Source organism: Bemisia tabaci, chromosome 1 (genome assembly GCF_918797505.1).
Source record: "Bemisia tabaci chromosome 1, PGI_BMITA_v3".
In the NCBI taxonomy this organism is placed as follows: Eukaryota; Metazoa; Arthropoda; class Insecta; order Hemiptera; family Aleyrodidae; genus Bemisia; species Bemisia tabaci.
In genome coordinates, this window is record NC_092793.1 from 23551047 (window position 1) to 23568258 (window position 17212).

Genomic DNA, 17212 nt, shown 5'->3' on the forward strand with positions numbered 1-17212 from the left:
GTTATTCCTTAGCAAGGCAGAATATTGAATCGGATTTTTACCTCGCACGCGGAAAAAACAGACAAAAAGGGCCGTTTCAGGATTTTGGAATGAGGAAATCTATTTTCTCTCCCTCTCTCTTTTTAGCGTCTGAACGATCAAGGTTGCAAGCGATTTAGTTCATTGTTGTGCCAATAAAGGCTGCCAAGTTGAATTAAAGCTCAGGCAATTTTCATGCCTCTAACTTAACGAATTTTACTTTCAAATAGCTTTTCACGAAACTACGCTTTTGAATTGCTAGCTTAAACCACCGATTTGATTCTAAATTTTTCGGCGTTTTTGAGAAACTCTTGGTGATGATATTGGTTACAATGCCTAGAATTAAAGAGAAAATATTGCTGATGCTGATGTATCATAATATGATCTTGACAAAGTCTACACAAGGAGGCTTCTAAGACACTGATTTTATAACATTCGTTTTTTGCTTGTTTTTATCATAGGACATGAACCATATGCTGAAATATGGGTATGTTAGCCATACTAATCAACGAGGGCTGTACAAATTGGATTTAGGAAATATGCGGTATGTTCGCAGTGTAGACTTATCACCATACAACTGTGTTCCTCAAACAATGCAGTTTTCAGCTCTATGTAAGTCTACATCATTTTTCCACCTCATTTCCAGCTACTGAATGTGTTGTATTTATGTTCCAGTGTTCTTTTCAGGTGTAAGATCAAAGTAATCGCGTAGGCCATAAAAGTCTGCAACAAAACGCCCTTGAGTATTTTATCCATTTTTGAAAAAAATTGCACCTCGAGCTCTCTAGGTTTCTTTTTCAAATCAATGTCAGCACTTGCTAATACTATATCTTTACAACATACAGGGCCGGATTAAGGGGTTGGCGGCAAATCTAGGGGGTGGCAAATTTTGCAATTTTTTTAAATGTAGGTATAAAAAAATCGAATTTAGAAAAAAAATTACAAACGAGAAAAGGCAACAAAATCTCTCATTTCTTGAGAGTTTAGTAATTTCTAATTTTGTCGTCTTTCAGTGATACAAGAGACAGCACCTTTAATTTGTCGAGTTAAGAGAGAAACCAAACACGCAATTTGGCCTGGAACGGCGCGCGACTTAGAGATAAATGATGACGAGGACTTGAGATGAAAAGGAGAAGCCCTCGGCGCGGCGGTCGGCATGTAACACATATTAGCGCCTACAGGACTGCATGAATACTTCACGCATTGCATGAAACACAGTGCGATCACTGCAGTCAGCGTGAAACGGATAGCGCCTACAAGAATGCATGAATACTTCACGCATTGCGCCAAATGATATGTATAGATTTGCTGTACAAACAATGGATTGATACTGATCTATATTGATGGATCCCGATGGATATTGACTTTGCATCATGCTTACTATTTACAATATATATGTACATCTCATGCTTAATATTTCTTCATTTTTTACTCATTCACTGTGTAATATTGAAATATTTTAATCTGTTTAGACGGGTTTGTCATAATTGAGTGCGTAGAACCATTAACAAAAGAAGAGACAGGCCAACTATTACTGGACTACTTGACAGACACCGTGATAAGTGTCAAGCCAGAACTAATTGGCACTCCCACACTCTCGCCCAATAGCCGGATATTGGTCACGTTATCCAGGAAAGCTGACGGAGTCACTCTGATCATTCAGCAAGTCACCGGTAAATTTTTGCTACTTTTCCGTATGTCCCTCACAGAAAAATTAAAGAAATTTTTTGAAAGTGTTTGAAAGCAACTCCAAACTAAATACCTTTGGTTAACACCTTCAAATGATCCGTCTACCACATTTTGACACTAAACTCACATCGAATAACTTAATAATCACCTAAATAAGTTCTAAGAATTCTGGTAGCATGTTTCCTTTTTTTTTTTTTTTGTTCTTCCAGCTTAATTAAACGGCCGAGATTGCAATGTATTTTGTTTAGTGCTTTATGGGTTTAGAAATACATTAATTTACCCTATATACATTCATAATATTCAACGTTGACAATTCTAAATGGAAGCCTAGGTTTCAAATCCTGCGAAGGCACAATCAAAGTGTTGGTCTATCGACATCGAGGCTCAGTGTACCTATTGATACAAAAATTGTCTTCTCAAAGAATGGTATTTTGAAAGTAACTTGTAATTTTTCATTTTCAGAGGGAGGTTTGAAATTTTTGTTTGATGTGAAAACAACATTAAACATTAGTGACTTGACATTCTATCCTTCCCAAACCACCCACGGCTATGATCTCTATGCCAGTGCCATTGACAAGGAGGACATTCTCTTCCTGAATTTGGTTACAGGTAAGTTCTGCAACAAACTTCATTTTTGTAATAGTGGGAAAAGAGTTTCTCGACTTAAATATACCAGAAAATTGTGGCGAAGAAAAAAAAGTGAGAAGAAAAAAAGAAGAAATTTCACCCTTTCAACTCCTTTCATAATTCACCATGGTATATGAAAAAATCACCGTTACCAATCAAATTTCAGAATATCGGAGGGATTCCACCACCCTGGAGGGCCCTTCTTTTGGTGGGAGGCCCCGTGTGGCGATGCCACCCTCCCTCAATCTGGCACTAGACTCATTATCCGTTGCTTCCTCTCCCCATTTCTACCGAAAAATCTAAATTCTGAGTCGCATGTATATTCTCTTGCCCACAGGTAAGGTGGAGATGATCACCGGCGTGGGGCGAGCGATGAAACCCGCGTTGGCGCAATGGGGGAACCCGAATCGGCCGATCGCAGCATCCGGGATCTTCGGCCACTACATGGTGACGCCTGCCGATGAGGCGCTTTTTGTGATTAATGGTGAGACTCGCACGGTCAACTGTGAGATCGGTGGTCTTGTCCACCCACGATCCGTTGTCTGGGTCACCATGCAGCTCCAGTAAGACACCACTTTTGCCTCTCTTGACTGTCTCAAGGGTGGGAATTTCCGAGCCCCGAGGCTCTAGACAGGTTATCTACGGATTCACTGATTGAACGACTACGTCGAGAAGAAATTTCGGTCTTATGAAACGCAGGACGGTATTGTATATCCATTATACTAATTGTGTCCATGTATACATCAACCGGCTCTTGTTGCTGCACTTCGATTCATGTAACCGAACACTCAAACCAGAGTGAAATGTTAAAATAGTTCTGCAGCATGAACCGAGCTGTGGAGGACTTCGGTTGCATGAGCCGAGGAATCTTTCATCAAAATCGAAATTACAGATTCATGGACCATATAGCACGGCCGAGTTACAACACCACTTTACGATGCATACGGCCGAAATTTCCTTCTCAATGCAGCAGTGAAGTACGTCTGATCTTGAAAATTTGACGACGGTCTTTCTCTTGCGGGACAAAGTATGAAGTCCTCGAGATTGTAAGATGAGGAACAATTGGTATTTTTATTTTCCAGACATTTGGTTGTAGATAACCTCAAGAAAACAAGCCTGATAGATAAAAAAAGGTCACTCGTATGATGATATAAATGTATCTCGGTTAAGTTAAAAAATCATTCTATTTCAAAAAATATTTTGAAAAAATGAAAATAATTGAATTTGAATAAGGGAGACCTAGTAGTTTATTCTTTCAAATATAGCTTTCAATTTAAGATTTACTAATGGCAATGACTATCATAGTTGAGATCATTATCTTGACATTTACATTATCACGAAAATATAAGCTCGTTGCACATTTTCAAGTCTGTAAATTCTATAAACTTTCTGCATAGCAAAATGTGAACGGGTCTACCTTTCTTTTTTTCGAAATGGAGAGGTTTTTATTGTTGAGAAAATATTCCACAAACCTTGAGCCTTATCCTGACCTGCCATTAATGTTTGCATTCTTGTCATTCACAAGACGATTTTGTTTTGTTTTGACATAAAAGAAAATTATTACGTCCTAGCGTCGGACCCATTCTACAGCAACCTTTACCTTTGCTATTTAGGTTGTCTTCTCATACATTTTGAGCGGAAGTACTTACCTACGACGTTCAAGAAATAACTAACCTCCCGACCTTAGAGAAATTTTTCCTGGGACACGTTATATTACAAAGAGAGTTCACTGGTTGGCATTTTCGCCTTCAAAAATTTAATCTCCTACCATGGAAGGTTAATTGTTTGATAAATTTGTTTATCACACAAAATATCTGTAGATGCAAGTTCATACTTTTTCGCGAGAATGTCATCTTTTTTAAGCATCTTCAGTGAACAGCTGCTTTTTTTCAAAACTCCCGTCATTCTTTTGAACATCACGCAAAATTGAACGTTAGAATTTATTCAATCGACGTAACCTATCCTAATTTTAAAAGTCCAAAATTTTTTTATAGCTAATTTTTTTTAACTAAATTACTTAGGAAACTTAAGGAGGTCTATAAAAGTAGTTTTTACAGCTCAGACAACTTTAAATTCATTGTGTTAAGTCATCGTGTGTCTGTTACTAAGCTGTTGTAATTTTAACTAGCATGTAATCATTACAGCTTTTCTTCATTATTCTTTTAATGGAAAGCTCCCTAAGGTTATTAATAAAATGTCAAAGAAAAATCTATTGCTCACCAACATATCATTCGCATCTTCATATGCCAAATATTTGTCCAAAAACTTGGAATCGCTCTCACATTTATGGTGAAATATATCATGTAAAGGCAACAGGTGACTCATCATAAACAAACGTGTTCAACTTCAATGTATCAAAAAATTAGCCGGAAATGTACTCTCTTTTCTGAGAATAATATACGTATCACGGAGTATCTTGTATATAATCATGTAGGGAATATTTTGCTCGGCATTTTCTTTTCACGTCGAAAACTTGATGAAATTAATGAATAGTTCAAATACCTCATATCTTTATTTGATTTTCTCTAAGAATTTCGTTTTTTTACACAAGAATGCTTAAACTGAATTGATTTCTGGTACGTTTCCTTGACACTCTGGTAATCATTGTGCAAGCTCTTAGGTACGACATGGTTATCAAAAACGTGCATATCTTAACAGTGATGCTTCAGAATAACATGTGTTCAGCCGTTTAAAAGGAATCAAAATAAAATGCATCATCTACATTTTCGAAGAATACGTTTAATGTTAAGTCCAGAAGAATCTTTAGGTTCTCCACAAGACACTAACCAAAGAAGATTAAACAATCTGGAACATCCCAAATTGAGATTTGTACCTACGTATCCCGTCATCGAAACTATGAGCTCTGAGGCTGATGAGGCGGCTTACAGCAGTTTTTAATCAGCGTGCTTTTCATCTAGTCATTTTCTAGTCATTTGTAGTATTTTTCTGTGAGACACATTGTAAACTTAGCTAGTCTAATTTCCTCATACATAATGTTGATAGTATAATTTTTTTCAATTTCACTACGAAAGTTTTATTTTATTTTTATTTATTTATTTATTCATTTTTTTTTTTTTTTTTTTGTAGAGTTTAGTCAAGATTAAGCCAATTTTTCATTGCCCTTAAATCTTCGTCGATAATAAATGGAATAGTTTTAATTCTTTAATTTTAATCATGTAGTGATAGTCCTGAGCGGAACGATCAAATGACTAGGGGAAGTATTACTTTTGTACCTATGCTTATCCCAATGTAGCAGAAATTCAGAATTCCGTGTGGTTAATGGACTATTTACTGATTATTTATAAACCTAACACATAAAATTTTATTTCATGGTCAAATTTCTGAATATTAAATAGCAAATCTATTGCGGTGTTTTCTCAGCAAATTTCTACGTTTGAAAACTTTGCTGCATGGGTTGTGATGTTTTTGGCTTCTTTTTTTTAGTTTTATCTCGCATCTTTTTGAAGGCAATGAAGAAAGTTTCTTGTTTCATTTTTTTTCATTTTTTTTTTTTTTTGCATTGTGCTAGGGAATGTACTAACCGTTTGAGGATGTATAGGATACTTTCACTCATAAATAGAAAATTACGATGCAGATACTAAGCCCTCAAACTGTAGGTAAATCTATCGAGTAAGTTGAAATTTAAAGATATAGGCAATCCTCAACTGGGTTAATTACTAGCGCATTTTTTCAATCAAAAAAGATAGACTGCTTTGGACAGTTTCCAGCCTTCCAGGCAAAACTAGCAAAATTTCCCGCATTGAATAGCTCGAGTTAAAGAAGCACTCGTCCCCTGAACACAACGTGAATACAACATGAAATAATTATTTGGGTGGATATTTCTTATTTTCTTTTTTTCCCGAACCGCTTTTTTTTAAGTGCCAAGCTTAAAGTTGAATCAATGCAATTGCTGTAAGCTTAAAATATTCCGTTATCATACAAGATTTTAATTAGTTCAGTGTACAAATAAAGGTTTTAACTTTTCGCTAATACAATGTTCAACAAGTCTTCTTTCTCTGTTCCAAATGAGTTATATCGACTGTTACAAGTCAAATCAAATCAAATTCTTTTTCAAGTAACGATTATCATGTAGCGAATATACATCAGTTTGTTTCCAATTTAAAGTAATTTTGTAATGATACAGTGTTATATTTTTGTACAAATTTGTATTATTGCTGAGATCTGTCCTGTACATTGGCTATTTATTTTATAACAATGTGTATGTATTTTTAAAAAGTGTTTTTCACTGGAGCCGCCAGTAGCTTGGCGGCAGCCACCTTCAAACTGATTTTGATGTTCCATTGTAATTGTAATTGTTTTTATCTTTGAAATTAAACCATGCGTTTATGTTTTAACATTAATCACTGTTTAATTTAATATCTGGCAAATCATCACCACTCCTTAAAGAAAGATCTCATCTTATTCTTTCCATTCAAGTTGTGACCGATTAATTTTTTTTTTTTTACCCAACAAGTTGATGTCCGAGACTTTATTACTAGTTATCATGATCTAGATTAGGTATTTGCGATCTTGTCTATTTGCTAAGATCATTGAATACACGATCGATGAGGATTCAGCAGCTACCCCTCAGTGCTCACGTCAAAAAGTGCTGATAAAAACCTACGTTCCCAGGATTTTGCACTAAAATGTACATCAAAACTAAGGAGGAGAATAACGAAGAAGTTATTGAAATAACTAAAGTATTGCTTTCAAAAATCCACCAAAAAAGTATCTTAAAAACATGTTTACTCTTAAGAAGGATTTTTCTCCTCCAATTTTACTCGTTTTCCGATGGAAAATTTTTCCTTTCGATCATAATTTTCAGTGAAATACACTTCAATCTGTTCTAATGATTTCCCTTCGGTCTCAGGCAGATAGAAATATAAATAGAGGGTACCTAAAATTGTAGCCGTCCCGTATAGGTACATCACACCGCTTAAATCTACCCATGCCTCTATGTACAGGTATGATTTGACTTCGGCAGCCCCCATTAACTTCGAGAAAGCAGCAGAGATCCCAGTTGCAAGGCCACGGCCTCTGAAAATAAAATAAGTAAACATGGAATGAGCGTAAATTTCCTGAAAACTATTACTTTAGTTGACAAAAAAATGGGACAGTTGAACTTAACTCATTGGAAATTTAACAACAATTTTTTAACTTTGTTTTTTTTTTCTTTTCACTTTTCTTTTATCTTGTCTTTTTTGTTCTTTTTTCCTTGGCTGAGGGAAATTCATTCATTCTTTTGCACCCAAGTGTAACTGTGGAAAGGTTAGCCCTGAAGGCGTCTAATTAAAATAGTCATTAATTTACATTTGCCTTAGTTTTCTTTTTCACCAATGCGCAATTTAAAAAATAGAGTTCGATTCTATGCTTTAAATACTGTACATTTTTTTGTAGAATTTGATCTTTTGGCGTATGTACTTGCTGAACCTAAAATTACTCATTACATATTTTCCTTTATGATATGAATTAGTTCCTTTCTGTGGAACTCAGTTCGTCTCATTCTCTGTGTATTGCAATATAAGTTTTTTCCGATCATACGAAAAAAAAGAAGAAGAAAAGAGTGTCTTTGAGGTAGCGGGCTTGAGGGGCTTTGAGGACAAGGCGCACAAGTTCAGTTTTTGGAAAAATTGAGATATTGATGATTTCAATTAAACTAATCTTAATGCATGTATATTCTGTGAGAAATTTGCTTCCCAATTCCAATTTTTAAGCGTCAAAAAGTCAGTTAGAACTTTTTTTTCCGCCATAAGGATCCGTGTAATTTCAAAACGTCCTACACGTATTCCTCGAAATAGTAAAAACTGCACTTATGCACCTTGCCGTCCAAGTTACTCAATTCAAAAACTTACATAATGGGGAAAAGCTCAGATACCAACTGCCAAGCCAAAAGCGCTGGACCGAAACCACCAAAGAAGCTGATGCTCAGCCAAAACACGACCGGCAGCCACGCCAGCAGTGGGAATTGCTTCGAGCCTTTGAGGTAAGCGTAATGGATCCCGAGTCCGAACATGGATATGGCAATTACAGTGTTGCAAAATATGGCTATCTTCCGCTTCCCGAATCGCCGCAAGAACATCACATTCATCATTGCACCGATGAACAACAGAACTTGCGAGTATATCTGTAAGTACATACGCTGTGTGAGATTCAAATCATATTATATCACATTTTTTAGACTTGTTGGATACAGAAGTAATAACTGAATTATTTCATGACCATAGAATACATCGAGTCGTAATATAATGAAGTGAGCAGTGGCGTGGCGTGAATAATCGATTATCGATATCTCGCCATTTGAAGCTATGGCAAAGAATCGATTAATAAGGTGTTCGCTGCGAACACCCTAACGATCGATCTTTTTTCATAGGTTTGAGTGGCGTATCGATCGATACATCGCAAAGTACGCCTCGCCACTGGAAGTGAGCTGGGCTCATGTTCTGGTCGACGAGTCGCGAGCCCGGTGTGCATCGATATTCGGTCACCATTTCGATACATTTTCGATCCAAAATGGCGATGTATAATAAGTAAAATCTCCAATCTCTAAGGGGGTAAAATTGAATATCCACGAAATGAAGGAGAACATGGTGTTCTACATCATCCCAACGATGTTAAATGTCGGTGACGATGTTCCAAGTTCATTAAATCCTTGTTACAGTTCGTGTAACCGAACGCTCGCGGTTCGGATAACCGAACTCATAAGGTTAAAGGAACTTGTGAAAGAGATTCGGCTACATTAACCGAACGTTTGGTTACACGAACCGAAGAATCGGTTTTATTCTAAAAAGTAAACGTTCAACGCACTGATGATTAGAAACACGTATGACAAGGATATCGATATTTATATGGTTTTTAAAAAAATCTTGATGTGATAGCGTAGAATTGTTAGAAAATTATTGCAAACACGCAGTGTCATTGGGCGTAGGCTACATTTCTGGCTGCTCGAAACTGCAGAGGCCAAAGAACTTTCTGCACCCCTGGAGTTTTCCCTCCGATTTTCAGGTGGGAATTTGTCTTCTCCCTGAATCCGTGGGAAAAGTTTTTTTTAGCAAAGAGGTAAAATGCCAAACATTGAAAGTATCTTCAACTTATTAGCCAAGGTAAAACCAAAATAATTCACAAAATTGACCCAAGCTTCTTTCTCATGATCTCCTATCGACGAACCTAGTAAAACAATATTCTTAAATTCCATCGTTTGCTTTCAGAAAATGTTTGGTTATATGAACTGTATTTGGAATAAAGTAAGTTAAAAAGTAATTCATAAACTCACTAAAATAAGTTTAGCATCAATGGGAGTGTCCAATTTTTGCAGTTCTCCGATCAGATACGGCCTAATTGCGCAGAAGTAGGCCAACGAGCAAATGAAAAACACGATACATATCTGTCGAAATGGAAGGAGCACTTTTCTGCGTGTCATTTCCGTGAGCTGCATTTTCAGGAAAGCTATTTTCGTCCTCGGCTTATCATCTGTAATGGATATTCTTCTAAAATAAAACCATTTAAGATTCATTCTAGCTGATTTAAGTTAGTTAAAATTGACACCCCTAAAGTTTGAATCTACTTTCCCACTTTACACCATTGTAAGTGCCTATCCTCATTAAAGTTGGCTTAAGGTTTCAAATTGACATATTTATGCTAAAAAGAACTATGTGCATAGGGTTTGCGTGCAGGGGAAAGAGAGAGTGGCTCTATTTCCCACAAAAATATTTCAGACTTTCATTTTAGCATGGTAATATTTGAAAACGGTTACATATTTTAATTCATGAATCATTATCAGAGTGAAGAAAAGGAGAGGAAGTGAGGTTCTCAAAGAAAGTGCAACCGGTGCAGGGCCAGATCAGCGCTCAGGGGCCCGGTGTACTGACCATTAAGGGCCCAAAAGCTTAAAATTGTACGGCTCCACGACACCGAAAATTCCAGTTTTAAAGCCTCTCTAATTCCATCTTTTAGACTCCAAAGACCCCTAAAAAGTCAAGGGGGAAAAAATTGCCCAGATGGGCCTATGTGGGGTCAATTGATATTGCACCCCGGCTAAGATCTTAAACTGGTTTCCTCTTACGATTTTAAAATATGACCGAAGTATGCATTTTACGTGGTTACCTCCAGCCTGGTTCAAGCCGACAGATTTTTCCGCATGCTTCACCAGAGCTTGAAATTCCTCTTCCACCTCGGCTGGCTTGACCCAACCTCTCAACCAGCATAAAGCTTTTTTTGCTTCATCCAACCGATTTCGAACCACTAACCACGTTGGAGACTCAGGAATCTGTGAACGTAAGATAATTTACATTTTTAGTAATTATTAATAAAGAGTTTCATCACTTTATCAGATATACTTAAACGTGTTCGTGATGTCTCATGCTCGCATTTGGTTTTATTCGCACAAACGCATAATCAAAGTTGATAAAAAAAATCAATGATAATTGATTATGATAATCAATTAAAATTCCTTCTAATCATAATTAGGTCTTAAGTTCTGACCTTGGTTATCGTGGATTTCTGTGAACAAAATGTAGAGAACGCATTATTACTCATATCTGTAAGAACTAATGTTTACAAAACAGTTTGACGTTCAACGCAGACTCTTATTGACCACTTTAAATTGTCAACCTCTTTTAAAAACGGAGAAGGCCCTTATAGGCGCATGCCCTATTCTGCCGTGCTAAGGAAAAACGCAGTAGGAACATTCAAAAGTTGCCAAATATCCCTTGATAAAACATGTATTATTGACAATATTCATGCATATTTTTCCTTACAATTTTCAGATATTTTAGATTAAATTGCCTAATCATTTCCTGAAAATTTTGGAAAATAATAATTACAATCTTCCCAGTGAATTCGGTTTTAATCGAAGGAAACTTGGCAACGTCTAAAGGTTCTTACGACATTCTTCCTTAGCACGGCAGTACATGGCAGGATTTACCTACTTGCCGCCCATGGGCCGCCTGTATTTTGCCGCCCTCTTCTCATTCATTTTGAAACATCAATAAAACCCATCAAGTGAATGTGCCGGAGGGAGAAGGGTGCATAAGACGCGTTCACTCGTGTTGGACCCATTTTTTGCGTAAGCCCTGTCAACACTACTAGCAAAAGTTCACAGAACTTCGCACGAGAGTTCAGTTCCGTAAACCTATCTCTGTGGGGACAAGGCCTTTTATTTGTAAGAAATGAACTAAAAAATTAAGAAAGAACAAACATAAATGTGGTTTAATAATTTTAACTTCCGCCGCCGAGCCGCGCTGACCACACTGTGTTTGGCGCAACGCGTGAAGTATTCATGTAGTCTTGTAGGCACTGTGCGTTTCACGCCGCGCCGACCGCTGTTGACCGTACTGTGTTTGACGCAATGCGTGAAGTATTCATGTAGTCTCGTAGGCGCTAAAATGTGTTACATGCTGACCGCCGCGTCGAGGACCTCTCCTCGTCATCATTTTTGCGCCGCGCCGCTCCAGGCCAAATTACGTGTTCGGCTTCTCTCTGAACTCAACTAATTAAAGGTGCGCAGTCTTTTGTATCACCGAAATACGACAAAATTAGAAATTCATGAAATCTCAGGAAATGAGAGCTTTTGTCACCTTTTCTTGTTTGTAATTTTTTTCTGAATCCGATTTTTTTGTACCTGCATTTAAAAAATTGCAAAATTTGCCGCCCCCTAATTTTGCCACCATGGGCCATGGCCCATGTGGCCACCCCCTTAATCCGGCCCTGAGACAGTATTCATAACTATGTTAGCTATTCTTGAGGGTGCCTTTAGATTTGGGGTGCAACACGGGGTTCAAAATGTATCGAGAGGAGATAAAATTCACTCTTTGGGAGGATCAAAATGTCTTGGAATCCAGATAAATCCTTCAAATAATTAAATAATAGTGGACCAAGATAAGATCAAATTCTAAAAACTGGGGTGCGAAGAGTGAACCCCCCCCCCCCCACCTGGCGAGTAGCGCTTCTGCTTGTTAAGTGGTTATCTCCTGTAATGTGCATCATTCGGTCTTACCTGCGTCATGACCGTAAAAGTAATGACAGGGCACGCACTGCAGATCAAAGCTACCGTCCTCCAGTAAAAGAAGTAAGTAAAAACGTACATCATGAACATACCTGGAGGCAAAATACATCAGATTATTATTAATTTTTTGCAACATAGACGAAAAATGTCAATACTCTACTAGTATTTGATTGCATCGAGAGAGCACATGGCTTTCAAAGTCGCCAAAAATCTGACTCCAATCTGATGAATCTAGATATATGAAACATACACACATAATAGTAAGAGGAATATTCAACGCGATAGAGGACACAAACTTCAGAAATAAGATTAAAAGACTAATGATGACGCTTTTTTCAATACATACGACTTTTATTATTTTTTCTTACAATAATAAAGTCTATTTTCCGATGAAAATTCAACTTAGATCAAATAAATTAGGAGGAGGAGATCAGAAGGTGTCATTTGCCTGATGGTCTGTGGGAAAGATCGACTCCAATGCCGATTGGGAGTCGCAGAGCGCTCTAGTGCGCTGAGGTAGGTTCTTGATAGGTATGTATCAAACTTTTTATTTTAAAAAAAAAGAACAAAGAAAAAATCGCCCTGTTTTGTGTTTTTACCTTATGACCTTGATTTGCATTTTCATGTATATTCATGGAGATACCTGTACTAAAAAATATGTTAGTACCTATGAGAGCAGCAGATGTGGAGATTGATGACAAAGTTCCCCTCAAATGAGGCTCTGCGATCTCTCCGATGTATGAGTGTAAAGGTGCTTCTGTTAACCCTGTGCAAAGTCCCATAATAATAGAAACGATGTAAAGGGTGTTGATGGATTGCGCAAAATGCAGAGTTATCCAAGCCACAAAACATGGAATTGTTACCATGATCATGGCTGTTTTTCGGCCTACGGCCTCCTGGACATAGCCAGATAACAGACTGGAAACTGGATGACAAATATCTGGTAAACTACCTGATGGACAGGGAAAAAATCATTAAATTTAGATTGATCGTCAGCTAATCATGGTCTTTCATTAAGTTGCAGCTTTATAAATTCCAAATATAACTTCAACACCTTATTTTTTCTCTCTTGCTTAATAACGATTTCTGCAGTAAATTACACAATCTTGCTCATTCTGTAAAGCCGAATCCCATGCTTGTATACTTTAATAAATTAGTGACATCGTTGAAATAGATCCCACCCCATGAAGTAAAATTTAAAAAAGTTTGCATACGTACATATTCAAAGATGCACCATCTGTCCGTCATTTTAAAACATTTTTATTTCCTTATTTTCATCCTTAAAGTGTAACTTGATATTTGACGTGTGTAAGTTTGCGTTAAATTCCGATATTTGATCAAAAGAAAAACGAATTCAGTCATGATCTAAAATCATTGCCGTGCTAACCAAATTGATACTGTAAAATTAATGATGTTTTCAGTATAATTAATTTAACTGTTGAAAACTGCACCAAAAGCATGCGCAATCACTCCACGTGATTCCACCAGTTTAAAAATAAAGTCCGTGAGAGTATGTACCTAAGTGAGTTATTATTTGCTCTGGAGTAAATATAGGATTTTTCCGAAAAAGGACCCATGTCAAAAAGTCACATTTGAGAGAAATGCATTTGAAGTTTTCATTATTACTTTCTGGGAACGGGCGGTAGCCTACACCGAAAATTGGAGTCCAGCGTCCAATGTAAGTAACTTTCAGAGGCCAGAAAATAATAATGGAAAGTTCCGATGCATTTTTCTCAAACGTGATTTTTCGCCAAGGCCTTTGTAAGGAAAGCTCCTTAATAGTCTTTTTGCTTCACTAGAGTCTTTGGCGGCTAAAATCGAATTATGAGAGTAATTTGAAAATAATAGAAACGAAATAAACTAGATATACAAGGAATGAGTGATTTTGTTTATCTAGGGAATAGCTCAATTGCTCACCAAACCAAGAGGCCTGATCGTCGTTCATACTGAGTTCTTCTGATGCACTATTGTGAAGAGCACCGATAACCATCGTTGTCATTGCTATGTCAAGTCCTATTTCAATGAGCAGCCAATTTTGTATTAAAGTAGCCAATATCTACAAGCAAACAAATATGTAAGAGGAAGAAGAACAAGAACAAGAAGAATTGTTATAAAAAGTACGAAAGGAGAGAATAACGACAAGAACAAGAAAAAAGGAGAAAATGGGAAATATTAATAAACAGGAGAAGAGGAAGAATCAAAAGAGGAAAAACAAAAATAATGGAAAAAGACAATGAGAGAAGTGAGGAGAAGGAAAATAAAAAGAGGAAAAAAAGGAGAGGAAAAAGAATACAGGAGAAAGCGAAAATAAAGAAAGGAAGAGGAAATCAAAGCTGTTATGATCTACCGCAGTCGGTATGCCCTTTTCCCGTCTTTTCTCCCTTTTCTTCTTTTTTTTTTGGTTTTGCGTCAACCAGGTGGTATCCAATAATACCCACTAGTACTAGTACTAGCCCATATCTTTTTAGAAGAAGGTTGCTTGTGTGTCTTTGCTCTGTTTCTTGAATCCTAATCCTTGGACGGTATGCCTTGTATTCTTCAAAGTACGATAATATTTGACATAGACTATGTTTTGTAGGTCTGATTTAAAGTGACCTGATTCAACCACTAAAAAACTATTTTTTAACACGATTCTGTGACTTGAGCATCGACCAGTTAGAATTCGACCACATAATGCGATGCGATGATGGTGCAGGCACTTTGATACAACTATACCAGCTCAACGGATGTGCGTGTTACATACTCTAAGTATTGAAGGCGTTTTGCTTTTTCTCACATCCACACCGAGGTCATGTAGATAGCAATATGTTCAGTCGGGAGAGGGATTTGGACTTAGGGGCAGCAGTGAATCAACCCATACCACTTCTCAAATGTTGGCTATAGCATTGACTAACTTGATTTTGATTTTCTTCAGGGTTTTGGCTTAGGTTTTTTGGTATATTATTTTTCATAATGAAAGTATTGTAAAAAAAATATGTCTTTTGCTGTTGCTGTGAATATTTGTAAGTTAGCGAAAAAATAGTGAAAATATCAAGATATCTCGTTGGTTGGTTTTCTTCTAAAAAAAAGTAAAACCTATTCACAGATTTTCAACGTTCCAATTAAGAATATGCATTTTTCGGTTTAATTAAACAAAGAATAAAAAATATTTTGTCGCACTGAAGGGAGAGGATCATTGAGACGAAAATTTTCTCCGGACCACACTTAGAAGTCAGTTTCATACGAAAAAAGCAGTTTCTCATCGGACCCACTAACCTGCGCACATGTCGATCTCGTGGAGTGCCTGGGACGATTGGAAGATGCTGCGTTGCCATTTTTAATTGAATGACTTTCAGGTGCGTCGGTTAGAGGGCCCATTTTTGTTGAAAAGCAAGAAGGAAAATAAAAAAACACAATTTTCCAGCTCTTTTGAAGACAGTCACCGGACGTAAAAAACAACACGTGTAGGTACTACTAATTCAATTTATTGTTAGATCGAAAAGGAGAGAGACAATATCTGTCATGTTGAATTTTTTTTTTAAAATGATGTAATTAGAGTCATTTTTGGGATTGGAAATACACTCCATACCTAATTGTAACGTACCAATGCCTCAATTTCGGCTAAAATGTCTCAATTTGCTGCTTGGCGTGCAAGTTTATAGATAAAAAAGATGAAAAGACAAATCTCTTTTAAGTGGATAAGTCTTCAAGTCTTCGAAGCAGCTTTATTCACTTAAAATCAGCCGTGTTGATAAAAGCGTGCGCGCTCTACCAGTTCCTTACATTTTATCACGAGCCAAACCGTGTTGTCATGTTTAGGCAAGATAGTCATTTTTCACGTGTATTAAAATTATTTGACTGAGCTTTATGCATTTATGTTGTTCATCATATCCGAGTCAATGTGTTCGATGAAGGTACGAATGCCTTCATGTTCAACATTAGCAAAATATTACTTATCCACTTATAAACTAATATCGTCACCTTCCCGCCAAAAATTTCACAAGCGCCATGCAATGTTTCAAACTTTTCGCCGCCATTTTATTTTTTTACTGAGAAATTGTTGGTTTAATCTGTTTGAAAATTTCACTGAATTTCATTGGCAGCACGAAGAAAATTCTGTGAAATTTTCGGACAGCTTCGTTGAAAAATTTCTCTGTAAAAAAATAAAATGGCGGCGGAAATATTGAAGCGCCGCATAGCGCTTGTGATACTTTGGCGGGAAGGTGACAATATAGAATACTGTCAGTCAGTGATAGCGGAAATTTTCCAACCTTTAAAAAATTAGCTGCATCCTAGCATTCAACCTTCAGAGGTTTTGAAATGAGGACAATTGCACATATAAATAGCACATAAATAGGAAAAAATTGAAAGTTTTCAATTACTGTGCATGAGAAAAGGAAACAACTTTGTTATCCTGTTGTCTGGGACAGGCCCCAGTGGTGTGGTATCCAGACGTTTTGAAGGCAAATTTAGTTTGTTTCAATTATAAAGTATGATTATGTATGACAAAACTTAGGTAGCCACTGTATCGGTTTCAAAAGAGAACAAATTTGATGGAACTTAATTGATAGTGTGATTATTAGGTATATGATAGTATTGTAATTTTTCGAGGTCGATCTCCATCGTTTGTAAATTTCATCGAATGTTCGCAAAAGTGAGCAGAGGAGATTTTTGCGAATCTTATTTTTAGGAATACTCTCTGGTGGTCATCCGCAATAGCATACCGTTTAAGTTTATATTTAAAAACTGGACAGTTATCAGATGCAGATTAGCGCTTCGGCAGCCTCAGATATATGTTCTAAGTCATATTCACTTTCATTATACTCAAAACTCACATGTCGACGGTAGGTATATCTCAATCCCAAGTTACCTGGTGTCTATGCCTTTCAATCTTCTTCA

The 17212-nt window shown here is 36.9% G+C and overlaps 2 protein-coding genes across 4 annotated transcripts in view; one reads left to right on the forward strand and one right to left on the reverse strand.

Annotated features, from left to right (window-relative positions):
• The window catches only part of LOC109041260 (follistatin-related protein 5), a 214353-nt gene extending 207658 nt beyond the window's left edge, over positions 1-6695 (forward strand). For both annotated transcript variants that reach the window (XM_019057533.2, XM_019057534.2), the window contains exons 14-17: positions 480-630; positions 1491-1691; positions 2170-2316; positions 2672-6695. In XM_019057533.2, coding sequence (XP_018913078.2) covers positions 480-630; positions 1491-1691; positions 2170-2316; positions 2672-2901 — 729 coding nt within the window. In that variant the 3' untranslated portion in view covers positions 2902-6695. The remainder of the gene's footprint in view (positions 1-479; positions 631-1490; positions 1692-2169; positions 2317-2671) is intronic.
• On the reverse strand, positions 5338-16050 carry LOC109041261 (facilitated trehalose transporter Tret1). Of its 2 annotated transcripts, XM_072298234.1 has the most exons (9): positions 15590-16050; positions 14252-14390; positions 13002-13286; positions 12326-12426; positions 10435-10597; positions 9605-9801; positions 8187-8458; positions 7232-7371; positions 5338-6127 (listed from the first exon to the last, which is right to left on the reverse strand). In XM_072298234.1, exons 1-9 carry the CDS (start codon positions 15689-15691, stop codon positions 6012-6014), a joined length of 1515 nt encoding a protein of 504 aa, XP_072154335.1. In that variant the 5' UTR covers positions 15692-16050; the 3' UTR covers positions 5338-6011. The 2 variants fall into 2 exon arrangements, with proteins under 2 accessions (XP_072154335.1, XP_072154332.1); XM_072298231.1 differs by lacking the exon at positions 5338-6127 and having other exon boundaries at positions 6261-7371; positions 15590-16047.
• Between the last annotated feature and the right edge of the window lie 1162 nt (positions 16051-17212).

What these genes read in the sequence shown, in the direction of transcription:
- LOC109041261 (XM_072298231.1), bottom strand. Translation starts at nt 15,691, where the DNA reads ATGGGCCCTCTAACCGACGCACCTGAAAGTCATTCAATTAAAAATGGC. An exon ending in CGAGATCGACATGTGCGCAG is followed by an intron (nt 14,391 to 15,589) that starts GTTAGTGGGTCC and finishes GTTTGCTTGTAG; the next exon opens with ATATTGGCTACTTTAATACA. An exon ending in TTGATGCTAAACTTATTTTA is followed by an intron (nt 8,459 to 9,604) that starts GTGAGTTTATGA and finishes ATGTACTTACAG; the next exon opens with ATATACTCGCAAGTTCTGTT.